Source organism: Pipistrellus hanaki (assembly GCF_964339955.1).
Source record: "Pipistrellus hanaki genome assembly, chromosome: 7".
NCBI lineage: Eukaryota > Metazoa > Chordata > Mammalia > Chiroptera > Vespertilionidae > Pipistrellus > Pipistrellus hanaki.
The window spans coordinates 65784625-65803527 of NC_140509.1; the positions used below are offsets into that span (position 1 = coordinate 65784625).

Below are 18903 nucleotides of genomic sequence, written 5' to 3' on the forward strand. Positions count from 1 at the left end.
ATTTCATTAGCAAATAGTGACCATTTTATTTCTTCCTTTCCAATTTGGATGCTTTTTATTTCTTTTACTTGCCTGGTTGCAGTGGCTAGGACTTCCAGTACTATGTTGAATAGAGTGGGCATCCTTGTCTTGTTCCTGATCTTAGAGGAAGAGCTTTTAGTTTTGCACAGTTGAGTATGATGTTAGCTGTGGGTTTGTAATATATGAACTTTATTATGTTGAGATACTATCATTCTGAACCCATTTTATTGAAAGTTTTTATAAATGCATGTTGTATCTTGTAAAATGCTTTTTCTAAATCTACTAAACCTATGGTCGGCAAACTGTGGCTCTCAAGCCACATGAGGCTCTTTGGCCCTTTGAGTGTGGCTTTTCCACAAAATACCACGGTCTGGGCCAGTCTATTTTGAAGAAGTGCATTAGAAGAAGTTTAAAAAATTTGGCTCTCAAATTTCAATCGTTGTACTGTTGATATTTGGCTCTGTTGACTAATGAGTTTGCTGACCACTGTACTAAACAAATCATGATTTTTATCCATTATTCTGTTAATGTGGTATGTCACACTGAACCATACTTGCGCACCCCTGAAATGAATCCTGCTGGGTGGTGGTGTATGATCCTTTTAAAATATTGTTATATTTGATTTACTAGTGGTACACTTGAAAAATGAGTGACTGGGGGAAACCAGGCATAGAACTAGAGAGAAGCATGTGGGATATTGGTAAAGTTCTATTTCTGAAGGTGGTTGACAGGGTCATAGTTACATTTTGTATGTACCACACACTTGACTAAAAAAGTGTACTTGGAAGTTTCACTGAATTGGTTCTATTAATCAAACTGCTGTACTAAGCATCTAACTTTTAAAAAAAATCATACTCTCTCCCTAAAATGGAATGAGTTTTGAGTCTGGCTCCACCACTTGGGGGAAGTGGCTCAGCCTCTCTCAATGGTAGTGGAAAGATCTAGCTACTGTCCTTCACATATTGTGCTCAAATATTTATCAGCATCACTTGTAGTTTGTTGGAAGTTTAAATTGGAAAACTTCAGTAGTTGCCTTCATCTGCAAGTACAGTTGTTTTTAAGCAGGATGGTAGTACAGGCACTCCTCATTTTATTGTACTTTACAGGTGTTATGATTTTTAACAGATTGGAGGCAAGTGCCTCCACCAGTGAAATAATTATGCCTTTTTTGTTTTGCGCAACTTGCTTTATTGTAATATCTCTCTGAGCAGTGCCTGTATTTAAAAAGATCAAGGTTCTTGTGGCAGAGCACATGTATTTTTTTGTCTCCTGACAGCTGTGTTGCTCATAAGAACTTCATTTATTTCTCACTGATACAATATGAATTACACCTCAAAATTAGTTAAGTTATATGTATGATGCTATAGACAGAGATGAGTCTTCAAATTCAAATGTTGATCCCAACCCACAGTACCCCAAAATGTGACTATCTTTGGAGAAAGGTCTTTAAATAAATAGATTACGAGATGAAGTCATTAGTGGGAACCCTAATCCACTAGGACTGTCATCAGTATAAGAATGGGAGATTAGGACACAGACAGGTACAGAGAGAAGATGTGTGAAGAAGACACAGGGAGGAAACATCCATCTAGAAACTTAGAAAAAAACCAAGCCTGGCAACACCAATTTCTGCTGTTTAAGCTATCCCATTGTGGCAGCCCTAGAAAGTCTGAAATGTGGAAAAGATAAAAGGCTAACTATTTTGTATGAAAGCATTTGTTAAATGACTCTGCAAATATTTCAGTATTCCTAGAGAAAGCTTGGATTGTAATTAGCAAGGACTGGGTCTAAAGGAACTTCCCTATTTATAAGGCCCTAAGTGTTTAAGCTTCGCTGCTTACCTTTTCTTGGTGTGTCCGTTTGGCTTTTCATCAGGAGGCAGCTCAATAATGAGCTGGCAGGACTGGGCATGATCGAAGGTGTTTGGAGTCTTTGGTGAGCACTGGGTGTCCAACATAAACACCTGGATGGGTACACAAAGGCACAGTTCAGAGATCCAACTCAAGAGGTTAGCTGGCAAGTACCTAGTCTCTCTACTCATTTTCTCACTTATGAAATGAGGTGGATAATGGTTTCCAACCAGGTATATTTGTCAAGAGAATTAAATAAACACATGTGTATTACATAGGAAAAACACTAGATAAGAATAGCAAATGTTCAATAAATGTTAGCTGCTAACACTAATAACACTTCTCCTTCTAGCAGGTGATAATTCAACACTCTCCAAAGAGCTGGCACTGATGTTTAATATTAAAAGTAAACACAGGGGGGTGATGTTTGTAAAAGATCTTCTCTGACTGTGACATCTGTTTGGTATCTTATTCTGCCGCTACAAAAAAAGTTAGGACTTCTCTGGCTGTCTACCGTGTTTCCCCGAAAATAAGACATCCTCGAAAAATAAATAAGACCTAGCGCAACTTTGGGAGAAAAAATTAATATAAGACACTGTCTTATTTTCGGAGAAACAGGGTAGTAGAGTAGGATGGCCACATCATTAGTCCTGACAGGAGAAGTGACTAAAAGAAGGGTAACCACGACCCTCATTTTGATCCATGTGAGATTTCATTTTACATGATTTAACCTACTTCCCTTTGAAAATATGAGTATTTTAAATGAATATTTTATTTCCAAAGTTTGTAAGCATTATCAGATTACTGGGTTAAGTGAAGAGTGAATATAGGAGGTAGGTTTGGGACTGAAGATGAAAGAAATATTATGGAGCGAAATGGCCTTGACTGTTCTCCATGAATGATCTATTTCAGAATAGGATTCCATGGACATTTTCACTTCTTACTGTATGCACCTGGGGAAACTCTTTAGCTAGCTAGGTGTAATGGCTTTATATTTAGAGAAGCCACCCCTTTGGCATGTGCCAGAAGAAAAAGTCCATGGTGACACCTACAAGGGTAAGTACAGTTTAACTTGACTGATTAGTTACATTCAACTCTATTAAGAAAGAGAAAAATATCAAAGTGTGCCATCCTTAGGTACTCACAGGCAAGCAGTGACAAAAATATAACAAGAGATGGTAGGGAGGACCATAAATGCTATCAATTGGATTCAAGTCATTTCTGGTGAAGAACCTACTGGCAAGAGGTCAAGGTCCCTAAGGGAGTGAAAGGCAGCGTGGGACTCCCAGAATGAGTCAAGCTTCTAGAGCCCCTGGGATCACAAGGCCAGCCCTTACCTGCTGAGCCATGGCTCGGATGCGCCAGTACTCGGCTTCGGCACTGGGGGAGGACAAGGGGGCTGCCACCCTCACCTGGCAGCCTTCCCCGCTGAAGCCCTCAGTGCTGCTGTGGAAGCAGCCCAGCAGATCCTAGGGACAAACACAGCAGTCATTCACCGGGTGCCTCGGGGTGGATGGCACTAGGGCAGTGGTCGGCAAACTCAGTCAACAGAGCCCAATATCACCAGTACAACGATTGAAATTTCTTTTGAGAGCCAAATTTTTTAAACTTAAACTTCTTCTAATGCCACTTTTTCAAAATATACTCGCCCAGGCTGTGGTATTTTGTGGAAGAGCCACACTCAAGGAGCCAAAGAGCCGCAAGTGGCTCGCGAGCCGCAGTCTGTCGACCATGGCACTAGGATCTGTCACTGTGTCAGAGACTGCCTCTATGAGGAAGGCAGAATCCAGGTGGCCAACTCACAGGGAACTATGTAGGACTGGACCCTGCTCTGGTTCTCTCCCAGCATTTTACCTTCACGGGCTTGAGTGTGGCAGAGAATGCGTCCTGCAGGGCACAGCAGGCCAGCCTCCACATTTCTTCCGTGAACACAGGGCCTGCTGTCACGAGAACGTACCTGCCAAAAGAAACCAGACGTCTTAAATCCATACATTTTACTGCTACATGACTTAGATCCTTACACACTTATTCCAGTATCCTTTTTGCTGTCTCATCACTCTTGCCTTCAGTCCTTCTGGTGTTCCATGGTCATATTATGACTTCCAAAATAATTCAATGTAAAAATATCAATGAGTCCCTATTCCAAAAAGGCCAATGTTTAAACTTAGGCTTGCATGCAAGACTGTGTACATTCTGTACTCATTTTTCCATCCTAGCCCTGTTGTCCATACTACTCCTTTACAAATAACAAAATAAAAAACCCTTTTGTCACTTGTAATTCTTATCTCCATGTATTTGTCCATGCTCTTCTCCTGCCTGCAAAGTCCTGATCTGAGCAAGTATCATTACTAAAAGCCCCGCTGACCTCCTGACTCCTGTCCTTTCTCAGCATTTAGTTACTCCGTACTGTGATGATTCTTCACGGGACTCTCTGGTATGCCCTTTAGAATAGGCTCTCTGCTCCGTGAGGGCAGGGAACCTGTGTAATGCCTACACAACAAATATTTGCCAACTGAACACAGAAATGAAGACATATTAGCATATAGTTATTTTTATAAAAAACAATCTAAAAAGTAGATTGTTACCACAAAGGATCATTAATTCCCTTGGATTTCATAATGAAAACTCCAGTTTCGTAGAGAGCAAAAGAACCCCTTTCTCACCTAATGCAGGAACAGCCCACTCTGGAGATGGTTTCTGTGGGCTTGGCCACACAGGCTACTAGTAACTCAAAGAGGTCCTTCAGCATGGTGTTGATCATGCTCTCATACCTAATGTCTGTAGGAAGAAGCACAGCAAGTTTCACGCAACACTATTGCAAAAGAAGGAGCCGCAAAGGAGAAAAATCTGATAATAAATATGTGATGAAAATATATAATTGTGATAAAAATATATAACATTTATTTTTGATTTATCAAGATGAAATATGTGCTTCACTTTCATGTGCTCAAGAATATTTTTTACAGTTAAATATATCATTTATTTACTTAAGTAGTATATAATATACAGCCTAAATACTAGCTAGTAACACATTTAAATTCTTAAAGGAGTGGAGGGAATAAAACACACTTTCCTTACTGCTGATAGTAGAATTAAGTTGGATTAAAAGCCATCGGAAAACAACAAAAAAATCTCTCATCCTACCACTCCCTGAACCCGTTGAGTCTGGTGTTCATACTATCCCCAGGCTAAAGAAAATAAGACTTTCAGAAATCACATTCTGTTTGCCCAATTCAAGGAACACATCAGTATTCTTTTCTTCAAAGTCCTTGTGAAGCCACAGAAACAGTTCTCAGTAGAATCCTCAAGGGCCCCATGCAGGACAAAGCAGTTGGTCAGGAGCAGCTACCCCTAGGGATACACTGGTCAGCCTACTGTGCAAACACCCACTTCTTTTCTTTCTCAATTAGGTCCTCCCTCTCCCCAGAGAATAAATCTTTCTGCTAAGCTTAGTAAAGACACCTACTTCTTACCTTTGCTTTTTGACTCTGCTTTTTGACTCTCCCTTAGGGTCAAGTGCTCATTAATTTCTCTAACCCCTCCTAAAAAGGGAGCCTCTTTTCTTTGCAACCTCTAGAGCTAGCATCAACATTCTTCCTCTCACATTTCCAGATCTCCTCTTAGCAAGAGTCATGAGCAGGAATCTATATTTCCCTAATGTTGTCCACTGGTACCACCGCAGTCAGATCTCCCCTGCATCTGGCTCCCTCTCTACCTGTGGACTTCAATATACCCCACACTTCCAAGCCATTTTTCCAAGCCCCATAGATATTAAGAACCTTACTGTCACCCCTTAGCCTGTTAAGCAACTTCTTGCCCATAATTTCAGCCTTTTCTAAAATCCTGCCTCTGTCACTTAGCCACTCCAGATGAAGCAGGACAGTAGAATGCACCTCTCCCTCAGGCTGCAGGGATATTTCTCACTTTTAAAATGTATTGTATACTTGAACTTGCCTCTCCTAATGCACAGATATTATTAGGTATCTTACTTTTGGTCACACATATATTTTAAGTATTCTGTTAGATAATTTTAATTTTCTAAAGTTTTACATATGTCTTTTTCCCTACTTGACCCCCCTATCTATCCCCCACCCTTTCCTGGCCAGCCATTCCTGCCCCAGTGTCTGTGTCCACTGGTTATGCTAATATGCATGCATACTAGTCCTCCGGTTGCTCTCTAACCGCCCCCAGCCATTTGTCTCTCTATTAATTTTGTACAGGACACGTAAGTAACAATTTTCTTTTTGACCATTTACTATTAGAAGGCTGGCCTTGACCATGTAATTCTATGTTAATAATTCCCAGGACAAAAGCCATGAACTGGTGTTGCATTAGGGATTTAGTAAGCTCTTTTAGACAGTGTTGCTGCCCACTAATGAAACATGCCATGCCAGCTGCTCGGGTGCCGCAGATACCTGAGTGTATAAAGCTCTGAATGTGCTCCACCACCAGCTCGCAGGACAGACCGATGGCGTGCTTGAAGTTAGCCGAGGCCACATCCCAGTAAGAATGGTCTTTATGGCTCCGGCGGAGCCAAAGGGACATCACAGGAAGGAGAAGATGAACAACTGCATAGATACCAAACCCTGGTCCTGAAAAGGAAAAGTCAGCATCAGAACCGTGATTTCAGCAACTCTCCTATAAAAAGGAAGCTTCTGCCACCTGTTGCATTGATGACCTCTTTTTTAAAAATATATTTGATTTTTTTATAGAGAGGAAGGGAGAGGGATAGAAAGCTGGAAACATTGATCAGCCTCCTCCTGCACACCCCCCACAGGGGATGTGCCCACAATCAAGGTACATGCCCTTGACTGGAATCGAATCTGGGACCCTTGACTCTGCAGGCAGACGCTCTATCCACTGAGCCAAACCGGTTTCGTGATGACCTCTTTTGAGGGAGTGCCCTATTTTCTGAGGAAGTGCAGGGAAAAACATTTACCACTGATTAGGGAATACAGATCTCCGATTACATTTTTCTTTGTTTCTGCATGATTTTAGTTATGCAAGTAATACATGAATTCAAATAATCACTTGATCAACTACTTAGTCCCCAGATGTAAACATACAGATACATTAAGAAAATACCTTTAAAATATAAGTATTTATGTATTTATATAAAACAGAGAAATAGAGTTGTATTTGTTATTATTTTTTATTTATTATTTTTATATAAATGGGATTATGTAAACTTTGGTCTACATGTTGAATTTTTGCTCTTAACAATATGTGCTAGAGATCATTCTGTGTCAGCAAATTTATGTAATCCTCATTTTTATTGCCACATACTATTACTCCATTGCATATTTATGCAATAGTTTACTTATCCATTCCCTTAAAATGGACATTGAAGACATTCTCTATTTTGCTTTATAGTCAATGCCATAATGAAAATCTGTGAGAAAGATGAATTTTTAAAATTCTGGTTACAAAAATGAGGCATCCTTTTTATAATCAACACAGAAAACACATGAAAATACAAAGAAGAAAAAAGTACATTCTGAATGTATGTGTGTTTGGGGTGTATATATTTATAAATGTATAAAATTTCATAAAGTTGAGATTATATTCCATATTCTATATGTGTATATACACTGAGTGGCCAGATTATTATGATCTCTGGACGCATAATAATCTGGCCACTCAATGTACTTCTCTTGAGTACCTCATTTATTTGATATCAAAGATACTATAAATCTGCACCTGATCAGTTTTCCCCTTTTGCACTGGCTGATAGAAAGCTCAGGGCAAATAGGTGGTTGATCTCCAGCAAAAGTCTAGAATACTTTTGGTGCCCATTTGAGATACAAATACACTGAGTGGCCAGATTATTATGCGTTCAGAGATCATCATAATCTGGCCATTCATTGTATATTTTAACGCAATGCCTTATAAACAGTTATTCATGTCATTACATATTATTCACAAATATTCATTTTAATGTCAATAGAATACTTATATGCTTTTACCATACTTATTTTTTGTATTTAAGATGTTTTAGCATGTATTTAAGATGTTTTAGCATATATTATCATATATAGTTTTTATCTTTATTACCATTAATTTCCTTTGATGATAGATTTCTAGGAGTAGAATTACTGGGTTAAATTCACACACTTAGTAGCACTAAATATGAAAGCAGAAAATGATAATGACCAATAAAGAGATTTAGAAGCAGTGGCAAATTAATTCTGTAAAATACCTGCTTTGCCCTAGCCAGTTTGGCTCAGTGGATATAGCATTGGCCTACAGACTGAAGGGTCCCAGGTTCGATTCCAGCCAAGGGCACATGCCTGGGTTGTGGGCTCGATCCTCAGTATGAGTGTGCAGGAGGCAGCTGATCAATGATTCTCTCTCAACATAGATGTTTCTTATCTCTATCCGTCTCCCTTCCTCTCTAAAATCAATAAAAAAATATATTTTTAAATGTTAACTTAAAAAGTACCTGCTTATTTTGGCATTTAACATTTTAATATGTGAGAGTAACTATTATGATTTTCTGGGGAAAAATTACAATACAAAGTTTGCAATAGATTTAAAACAGTACCACAATTATCAAGTCTTCATCTGTTTATACTGAATACAAAACCCCTCTTCTTACTTACTATAAACTAGTGGTTTCGTTTGTGGATATGATTCTGTTCATGAAAACTAAAATCTATAAAAATTTAATTTTAGAAAAATTTGGATAAGTGTGTATACTAACCTAAATTCAGAACAAAAAAATACATTTTTAAGGCCATTCTTTCCCTCTCCTATCAGGGTACTAGGTGATCACTAAACTGTCATTTTACAAATCTAATTTCCTCTATACAATCCTTTATACAATCAAGATGCTGCTGTCTTAATACTGCATTTACATTTGAGCGGTTTGGACATCCGCTCAGTGGGAGACACTGTGAATCCTATCGACCGCTCTGGGGTCAGTAACATGTGAGATACAAGGCTGGGTTTATGGAACAGGGTAAAGCCAGCTCGCTCACGGGAGACACTGATACCACGGCCTGATTATTGTGGGGCTCCAACACATTCAACTAATTGGCCACCACACATTATTTGTAAATAATCATAGGACATATCCTAAACATCATAGCCACTCCATAAATATTTACTGAGCATCTATTATGCTGTCTAGGGTTACAGCAGTAAAATAGGAAGGCCCTTTCTGAGAAACATTATATGTAGGACACCTGCCCCAAATGATAGACATGGAAATATTTACCAGGTGTTTTGGTGACATCTCTCAACAGCTCGAAGAGTAAATCCAAGGTTGGCGGCTGGTGCTGCCTTGGGCAGTTGGACACAGCTGCTGTTAGCTGCTCCAGCAGGATGATCCAGACTTCTATCAGACCTGGAACACAAAACCAGACCTCTGTGACATTAGGATACAGAATCTCTCTAAACTGCCATATGCTCTATGGATGGGAGGTATCCCCCAGGAAGGCAGCTCTCAGGTTCTGTATATGGACAGATTATAATTTACATATTCTGACAAAGAAAAAAAGAACACTCAAATATCTTATTCCCCTTCAGGAAGAAGGTGATGTGGTTTATAAATTCTATATGAAATGATTGTCATATTTCTTGGGAGTTGATGATAGCAAAAGAATATAATGTCTATCACCTTAGTCAATTATTAAGATATACATAAAATGCAATTTTAACCATGTTTGTGTGTGCTATATTCAGTGGTACCAATTAAATGCACAATGTTGAACAACCATCACGACTATCTATTTTCAAAACTTTTCATCACCTCAAACAGAAACTCTCTATAATCATTAAGCAATAATTCTCCATTCTCTTCTCACTCCAACACCTCAGGCAACCTCTGATCTGCCTTCTATCTCTCTGCCTCCTCTGGATATTTTGTGTACGTAGAATCATAAAATATTTGCTGTTTTTGTGTCTGGCTTATTTTATTATACTTAGCATAACACATCCATGTTGTAGCAGGTATCAGAATTTTGTTACTTTTTATGGATAAATAATATTCCATCGTATGTATACACCACATTTTGTCCATCATATTGGACACGTGTTGTTTCTAGCTTTTGGTTATTGTGAATAAGGCTGCAATGAACACGGGAGAATATGTTTGAGTCCTTCCTTTCAATTCTTTGAGTACATACCTAAGAGTGGCTTTCTATGGTAATTTTACTTAGTGTTTTGGAGAACTACCAAATTGTTTTCCATAAAAACGGTACCATTTTACATTCCCATGAGGGTTCCAATTTCTCCACATCCTTGCTTACATTTATTTTCTATTGCTTTTTTTTTTTTTAACCTATAGCCATCCTAGGAAGTGTAATTAATATTTCATCATGCTTTTGATTTACATTTTTCTAATGGCTTTTGATTTACATTTTTCTAATGACTAAGAATTATTGGGCCTCTTTTCATGCAGATGGCCTATGTATCTTTTATTTTATTTTTTAGAAATAGCTATTCCTATTCCTTGCCCATTTTTACAGTGGGTTATCTTTTTGTTGTTGAGTTTTAGGAATTTATATATTCTGGATATTAAAACCAGACCTATGATTTACAAATATGTGCTCCCATTCTTTAGGTTGTCTTTTCATTTTCTTGATAATGTCCTTTGATGCACAAAAATTTTCAATTTTGAAGTCTAAGTTACCTGTTTTTTTCTCTCTTGTTGCTTGTTCTAGTCTATCTTTGCTCTTCTTAGTGCCCCACCTTTTCCAAAGGTCATTCATCTTTTTTTTTTTTTTTTTTTTTTGTAATCTATAAATTATTTTAAATTTACCTTCCACATGGCAGTTTGCAATTCTGGCATCCTCTCACTCCTGTGCACATACAAATCACTGTGCATATTACTCATAGCTGGGAGAATGATGCTCCCAGTGTCAGTAGGTTCATCTGTCCTCAGTACACAACTCACCTCTTTCTTCTCTTCTCAGTTTCATTTTTAAAATAACATACTCTTAGTGCTGCCTATCACTAAGTGAGAGAAAAACATGAAATTCTTTCTACTAGGTCCAAATAATTTTAGTTCTATAATTTATGCAAGCACTGTATGAGCCAACGTTTCTGCACATCACTGTCTGGAAATATGTGGACCTATAGCTCAGAAAGCTGTGCAGAAAAGGACTAGAGTAGAATGTAAAAAACAGCCCACTTACATTTTAATTTCAATATTTCAAATTTTCCTACAAAATAAAACTGCATCAGAAGATGGCACTTCAAGAATGTTTCCATTGCCCTGGCTGGTTTTGTTCAGTGGATAGATCATTGGCCTATGGACTGAAGGGTCCCAGCTTTGATTCTAATGAAGGGCATATGCCCAGGTTGTGGGCTCAATCCCCAGTAGGGGGCATGCAGGAGGTAGCCAGTCAATCTATTATCTCTCATCAATGATGTTTCTCTCTTTCTCTCTCCCTTCCTCTCTTTAAAATCAATAAAGTGTTTCCTTGAAAAAAAAAAAAACACACACACACTATTTCCCTAGTTTTAAATATACCTATTAATAGGAGGCAAAACCAAAATCATGGACAATAAACATAATAAAACTAGATGATAAGAAAATCTTATGAACCTCAAAATACAGGTTGGGGTAAAAATAGGTTTGCAGTTGTGAGTACCTGAAACATGGAATTTATTCTTGTATTATTTATTTATTACTAGAGGCCTGGTGCATTAAATTTGTACATGGGTAGGGTCCCTAGGCCTGGCTGGCGATCAAGGCCAATCTGGGGCGACCAGTGAAATCCCCACTGGCTCCCACCTTAGCTGGCCTGCGGGCAGCTCCTGCATTGAGCACCTTCCCCCTGGTGGTCAGTGCGCATCATAGCGACTGGTCATTCTGCCATTCAGTCGATTTGCATATTAGGCTTTTATTATATAGCATTGCATTATTTTCTAAATGAACAACTGTAAACCTACTCTTGCCCCACCCTGTAAGAGCAGGTATGGACAAACTAATTTATAGGAAATTCAGAGGACAGAAAAACATGTTACACAGCACAGTGGGAAACTCAGTCTACAGGACAAAGTACCTCACTTCTTCAGCAAATAAATTGAAAAGGGATTAAATAAAGTTAGAGAAGAAATATATAGATTGAAAAGGATTTAAGAGACATGTCAGCCAAACATATAGTATGGATCTTATGTGAATCCTAAAAATTAACTGACATCTATACGACAACTGGAAAGTTTTACACAATAGATATTTGATATTAGTAAAGAGTGACTGTTGATTTTTAAATGTGATATTTTTTAATGTGACAACTTTATGGTTATTTAAAGAAAATATACTAATGTCTCAGGTTTGCTTTAAAATAATATGGAAAGGAGGATATGGGTAGGGGTGAGGAAGATGGAACGTGAGCATGTGTGTGTGTTTTACATTATATGAGGCTGGCTATAAGTTTATATTTGAAGCTGGGTGAAAGGTATATGAAGGTTCACTATACCATTCTGTCTAGTTTTATATATGTCTATAAAATTTCCATAGGGGGAAAATAATTATTTGCCTTTGAAAACTAGAGAAATATCTCAGAATATATAAATAGTGAGAATTGCTAATACTAACTTAAAGTGTTTACTTTTATTCCTTTCTCTGATTTAGCCATATTTCCTATAAAATTATAACTTTAAAACCTTCTATAAATTTATACTGTGGGAAACTTTGTGTGTGCTTGGCTAAACTAAACTAAAAAGATGGACTGCCTTAAAAAAATTGATTAATGATTTGCATACATGCAAAGGGAATGCCCACTGTTAGATACAGGTATCCCCCTCAAAATGTATAAATACTTTAATGCTGATAGCTCCATTTTGAAAAAGAAATGTATTTTAATAAAAACTGCCTTTATAATTAATTATTCAAAGTGGTGTATACATTTTTGGGACACTCTGAATACAAACTGATTTTGGAGGTTTACAATGCTAATCTAACCATTAAAATGAAACCTCTATTAAGCAACATGTAGCCAATTTCCAGTATTTTAATTTTTCCTTTCCATTAGTTATTCCTATAGTTCTTTCTCATAAATAGCCTGAACTAGTGAGGTTTTATAATCTCTATGGAAAACTGTAAATCTTCTAGCCACCCCCATAACTGAATTTGTAATAGCAAAATGTAAAACAAACACAAAAGCAAATTTAAGAAGCCTCCCCTAAAAAGTCTTTTGTGTGGGTTTGAAACAACCCATTCTCAGATATCAGATCCCTTTAAAGGATATCATTTCCATTTCTATATCTAGAAACAGAACAGTGTCATCAAGTTGGAGCATGAGTTAGCCGGTCTGAAAATAAACCAAAGCTACTAGACGGAACTCCAATTCACAGAAAAGTACATGGGAACTAATTTGGAACATATTCTTTAAAATTATTCTCTTAATGAGTCTTTAGCTTCTCCTGTCACAAATAGATTCTCTCTTCAGTAATGGCATAATTTCCCCAGTCTCTAACCAAATAGTCCTGCAGGAAGTAATTATATAATGATTGTGTTTCCTAGAAGGAATTAAAGACAATTACCAGCCAATTTAAGTACCAATGCCTCAATGCAACCACATTCTAAAGTGCTAAATTCAAGAGAGTCAAAGTTAGAAATCATATTTAGCAGAATCTGCACTGTTTTTAGATGGAGACATCAACCATGAAATATGTTTGGAGAACCCATAGATACTTTTAGGTAGACTTGTTAGAATCATAAACAGTAACAACATAAATGGATGATCACTCAAGATCTGTAAGCTACTTAATTCATGGCTTAAGCTTCTGAGAATACGTACACAGCCAATAACCTGATTTAGCCTAATCGATGAACTTACCCGTGTCATCATCAAAATCAGACAGGACCGACTCGATGCCATCCTCACTGCTTGCTGACTGCTCCTGAAGTCTTCGAGGCAAGCTAGCAAGTCGCCCGCTAAGGAATATTGGCTTCATTGGCATTTTGTAGATTTTGGCCAATAACTAAATAAAAAAACAAATTTCAGTTATATATTGGAAAAAGCTACACTCAAGGCTTTAAAAAAACAATAAAGTTATATACTAGTTATAGAAAGGGGAGAGAAAAGCTGCCACTGTATGAAAGGTTTAAAGTTGAGCGGTTGTAATTTGGCTTCTTGCAGGAGGCATTTATCCCAGGAAGCAAATGAAATAGCATTCAATAGCAACAAAAAGGTAGAGGGGGAAAAAACACAATGAATATTTTTGCAGCATCTCAACTGCCTATGAGTTTTAAAGATTCATATGAACCTACTAAGGGAACCCTGTCACATGTCAAGAATTTTTGCCTACGGGAGAAGGTGTTCTATGGCGTCACTGAGAAGAGAGTCTGCAGGCAAATCAGATACCAGACCCCGATTTCCCCTTCACGTGATCCCTCATCAGACACAGGGGACAATGGGGAAATGAAGAAACTCTAGCCAAGACCAGGAACAGAAGACACTACCCTGGGCTCTTTACTCCCCTCTCTCCACTAGAGCCGGGTCCCCTAGGGGTGTCTACTATGGAAACTGCCAAAGGTCCTTATACCTTCACAAATTATAATCCGGCCTGCTATAACCATCGTGTTCTAGAAACCAGGGAAACCGCTGTGAGAAAGACAAAATTCCTTTCCTATGGGTCTTACAGACAAGAATATTTGCAGAAATAATAAAATGTCTGGCATAAATGTTAAAACGTTAGACAGATGGTTCTACAGAGAATGACCAAGCTGTGTGGGGCACATTGGCAGGGAGTCGGTAGATAACAAAGGCCTGGTTTCTCTGACCAGCGATGTTCCCAATGAGATTTGGAATATAAGGGCGTCATACAGAGATCTGAGGAGGAAGCATTCTGGGCAGAGAGAGCAGCAAGGCCCTGGGTGTAATCAGCGGGGTGTATGTGAGGGGCAGAGGGGGAGAGTGGTTGGAGCACAGTGAGGGAGAGGAGGGGTTCTGAGGTGGAAACAGAGCCGGAGTCATGTCACGTGAGGCCTTGGGGACACAAGCTGAGAAGATGGGAGAAAATCTGAGAGAGGTGTCACCGAAGCCCAGAGAAGGAAGGGCCTCAAGGACAGCATGCCACCTTGTTCCACAGGCACTGGACATGGGTAAGGACAGAGCGTTATTGAACTGAGCAAAATTAAGGTCACTGCCCATATGACAGATGATGTTTCATTGGGTTTGCCGACTAGCCCTTAAATGAATACACCCCTCTTCCTTTTTCTGTGTCTGTCGTCCCTGGCTGCACCCCCACTTTCCCCGTTTTGGTGTATAAGGAAGATCTCCCGGGACCTCATGACTCCTCCCTCTACAGCCTGACATATAGAAATGATGGTCGTTCATCTGAGGATAAATGAGAAGCGCCAGAGATCTTGGGGTCCAACTGTGTTCTAGGACACGGTTATTACTTTCTCTCTCTCCTTCATGGCACGGGTGGGGTCAAACACTTATGCTCCAAACCTAAGTCCCCATCGCCTCAGAGACCGTAGACAGGGCTTCTCCTGGGCCTCAGCCAAACACACCCACACGTGTCTTTTGACACAAGCATCTCCCGAGGCAGGTTCCAGGGCCTGGGACTCGGCGTGAGCAACCCCGTACCTGAGAGCAGCGCCTGAGGTAGTCCAGGGCAGGGAGGCACAGGTCGGGGGCGGTGGCTCCTGGTCCCGGGACACAGTCTCCGATCTCCTTACAGTCCACCTCCCCTGGAGGACAGAGACAAAGTTATCCTTGTTTATGCCCTGACAGCAGAAGACCTGTTTACTCACACAGCATTAACTCACCCAGTATCTACTAACACAGACCAAAAATAAATTAAATTAACATGTACCGGAGAGAAATCCTTTCACTCATTCTGTCCCCTGCATGTATGTGTACATGTTAAACACAGGATCATACCACACATCTTATGTGGTTGAGATGATTTTGTTCTGTAACTCGCCTTTTGACTAAACAATGGGCACTTTCTCTCTATCCTGCCTGGGCACTGGCAGTGGCCGAACAGTATTCACTTGTCCCTGGGCACTCGGATTCCCGCCCTGGGCCCCACTGCTGAGGGTGCGACTTCTGAAGCTCTGATGGGGATGATCCCGGACGCCACTGGAAAAAGGTCTCATGTGACTGCCGGTGCTCAGCACTAAATAGCGATGATAAATGAAGCTCTGGGAAGATTCTGAACATCTGGGGTTTGGGGATAGAGGCTATGTAATTGAGTTGAAATAAAATTCGTTTTTTTCCTTTTTTACAGATCTGTAGAGGGTTTCTAGATTTTCTATAGGCAAACAATAGTTGAGAATGATTTTTCTTCTCATGTAAGAAACCTATTTCTCAACTTTTAATAAAATCATTGCACAGTACTGTAATTGTTTCTAATTGTCTATAATTGTAGCAACTAGCACCCTCCCCTGTGAGTAGACTGACATAATTACTAGGCATTAGTTAAAATTCAGATGCAGACAAAGAGGCATGTTCTCCTTAGAAAAGACAAACATTTCTTACCTTTTGGATATTGGCAAACGTTTTTGTGGGGGGCCAGGCAGGAAATGCTCCAGGCTTTGCAGGTCAGACTGCCTTGGCTGCAGCCTCTCAGCCCTGCCCCTGCTGCACAAAAGCAGCCACAGACCAATGACCGTGGCTGGGCTCCAACAAAACTGTACAGTATTTATAAAAACTATCGGTGATTGGCTTTGGCCTGTGGGCCAGAGTTTGCAAACTCCTGGTTTAGATGAACACACCTTACAGGATAAAAACACAGACTAGGCCAAGTTCAGGTGGAAATAACCAAGTGGGAATTAAAAATAAATTCATTTCCTAGTTTGTTGTACAGTGAGTATTTCAAAGTCAAAGGCTATGCAAACGGTGCCCCCTGGAGCCGGGGGCAGTACCCAGCCAGCATGCTGGGGTCTCAGATGGTCCCAGTATCCATCCCCAGCTCAATACTAGTAATTCCACCTTGTAATTCACAGAAAGAACCAGGACCTACCTGTTTTAAATATTCTCCATCTGCACACTGCTAATCCTGCATCCTATTTTCACGTCTCAACTCCTTAAGATAAAAATCTCAAATTTCTAACCTGTAGAGAAGCATCTGCACTCGAATGTTCCACTGCAAGTCAACATGTCCAAATGCCCAGAGCTAGACTTCATTACTTAGTCCTGTCCTCCACACTGACCTGCTCTCCTCCTGGATATCCAGTTCTGGGTAACATCAGTCCTTATAAGAAACTTGGAGCATGCCCCGTTCTTCCTTTCAGCTGTCTGTTCATTTCAGCTTAAATGGCTTTTCTTTCTTTTTTTTCTTTACGAGCTTCTATGAAAGTATTTGTCTCACTAAACCGTAATTATTGATTTGTGTCTGTTTCCCAGGGCGTCTCCTGGGCAGGAAGCATGTTTTATTCATCTTTATGTCCCACAGTATGAACAGGCTGCCAAGCCCAGGGAGAGGCACTCCACATTTTTTTTTTTATTGAACAATAGAATACCATAACTAGAGCTTCTTAAATAAAATAGCGGTCTGTGAATAGGAAACATACTCCATTACCAGATTATTCCACGAACACAATGAAAACTGTCAGCCGTGGACACAGTCTCACACACCATCTGCTCCCGCCCCAGGCTGCCGGCTCGCTCCAGGCAGTCAGAGGGCCTGTCTCTGGGGCTTTCCATACAAGGCCATGCAGGAAAGGGTCCCCAGCTGTCACAAGGCATGGAAGGACGACTCCACTTACCCAGCCCTTTGACAAACTTCATAAGGCACATGATGTAACTAGTGGCTGCGTTAGCGAAGACCTGGATGTTGTCAGTGTTGAGGAAAGCTTCAAATACGTCAAACACTGGAGCTTGGCCTTTTCCTGAGGGAGGAAGATTATAGAATGTTAAGGAAGTTAAGTTTCTACCCTTCAGGTAGCCCAAACTCCCGGCACCTTCCCCAGGGCCTTAGAAAACTCTGAAGAAAAGCCAGTGCCTTTTGAAGGGACAGCTGGCCTGGCTCCGATGCTGTGCTTCTTAGCTTGGCCTGCAGGGGGAGCTGCAGGAGAGCTACAAAGAGAGCCCAGGGTAGAGAGGGGGCAAAGCTGGCTTCATGCAGGGCTGAGACAATGTGTAGTCTATAGGGCAGTGAAACATGGGCCCCTGCACATTCAATTTTAGAGAAGGGAAGGTTTAGATAAACCCCCGATGGAGTACACTACTTTACTCATACATGTGCAGAAAAGAATTAATACAGGAGGCCCAAGACTGCTGTCCTGTAAGGCCTGCTTGCAAGCTTCGCTCTTGGCTGGAGTCTGGGAACTTGACTCACAGAATATTCTTGGGCAACACTTAACGAATAAAGGCAGTTCACTGTGGCTAGACAGTGCAAACAGTGTGGTTTATTCTGAACACCTGCTACCCTTTGGGGCGTCAGGAATTGTGGTGTATGCTAGGCGGAAGGTACCTCCGGGACCACCCTCAGCTGGGTTTCTAATGCACTTTCCTGGGCTGAAGCATTATATCGTATTGCTGCATTTTTCACTGTTGGGGTAAAAGTGTGCTCCGTGGGACTCCCCATGGGAGGGTGAGAGCCTGACAGGGGTTTCCCCAGATCCCGTTCGTCTTTCCCCCTTGTAATCTGGCTTATCCTTCCTATGCTGCCATCCTGCTTCTTAGCTGTGAACAACGGAATAAATCTGGGCCATGTAATCAATCTTAGCGTGGTTATTTGCTGAGTCCTTCCGGTGGGTCTCTGAAATGTGGGGGTGGTCTTGGGGACCCCGACACAATACCCCTGGTTGCTGGGCCTGCGCTCGGGGTGCCCATCCTTTTCCATCCAGACCCAGCCTCCTGTGTTATGATAGTTTTCTGTTTCTTTCTAGCAAGTGGATAACATTTTTCATTTTGGCTTTAGGCATTAGCTCAGCACAGATCTGTTTAAGTGAAAACAGTAAGTCTCTTTGTCTTTCGTCCAATCGGTAAGAGCAGATGCTCGGGCTCTCACCTGCTGGCAGAACTCAGAACTCTGCGCCCTGCACCGCCAGCTTATTTCCTGCTGATACAGCGCGGCCGCATGCCGGGCCTCCCAATTGTTCACTCTGCTTTGATGGCAC

General features: G+C 40.4%; 1 protein-coding gene across 1 annotated transcript in view; it reads right to left on the bottom strand.

Annotated features, from left to right (window-relative positions):
* The window catches only part of ARFGEF3 (ARFGEF family member 3), a 133070-nt gene that overhangs the window by 6107 nt on the left and 108060 nt on the right, over window positions 1-18903 (bottom strand). Inside the window, exons 24-32 of the mRNA XM_084890649.1 lie at window positions 17548-17670; window positions 15422-15525; window positions 13664-13808; window positions 9091-9219; window positions 6287-6463; window positions 4535-4649; window positions 3726-3828; window positions 3209-3340; window positions 1863-1984 (exon numbers count right to left, since the gene is read on the bottom strand). Coding sequence (XP_084746775.1) covers window positions 1863-1984; window positions 3209-3340; window positions 3726-3828; window positions 4535-4649; window positions 6287-6463; window positions 9091-9219; window positions 13664-13808; window positions 15422-15525; window positions 17548-17670 — 1150 coding nt within the window. The remainder of the gene's footprint in view (window positions 1-1862; window positions 1985-3208; window positions 3341-3725; window positions 3829-4534; window positions 4650-6286; window positions 6464-9090; window positions 9220-13663; window positions 13809-15421; window positions 15526-17547; window positions 17671-18903) is intronic.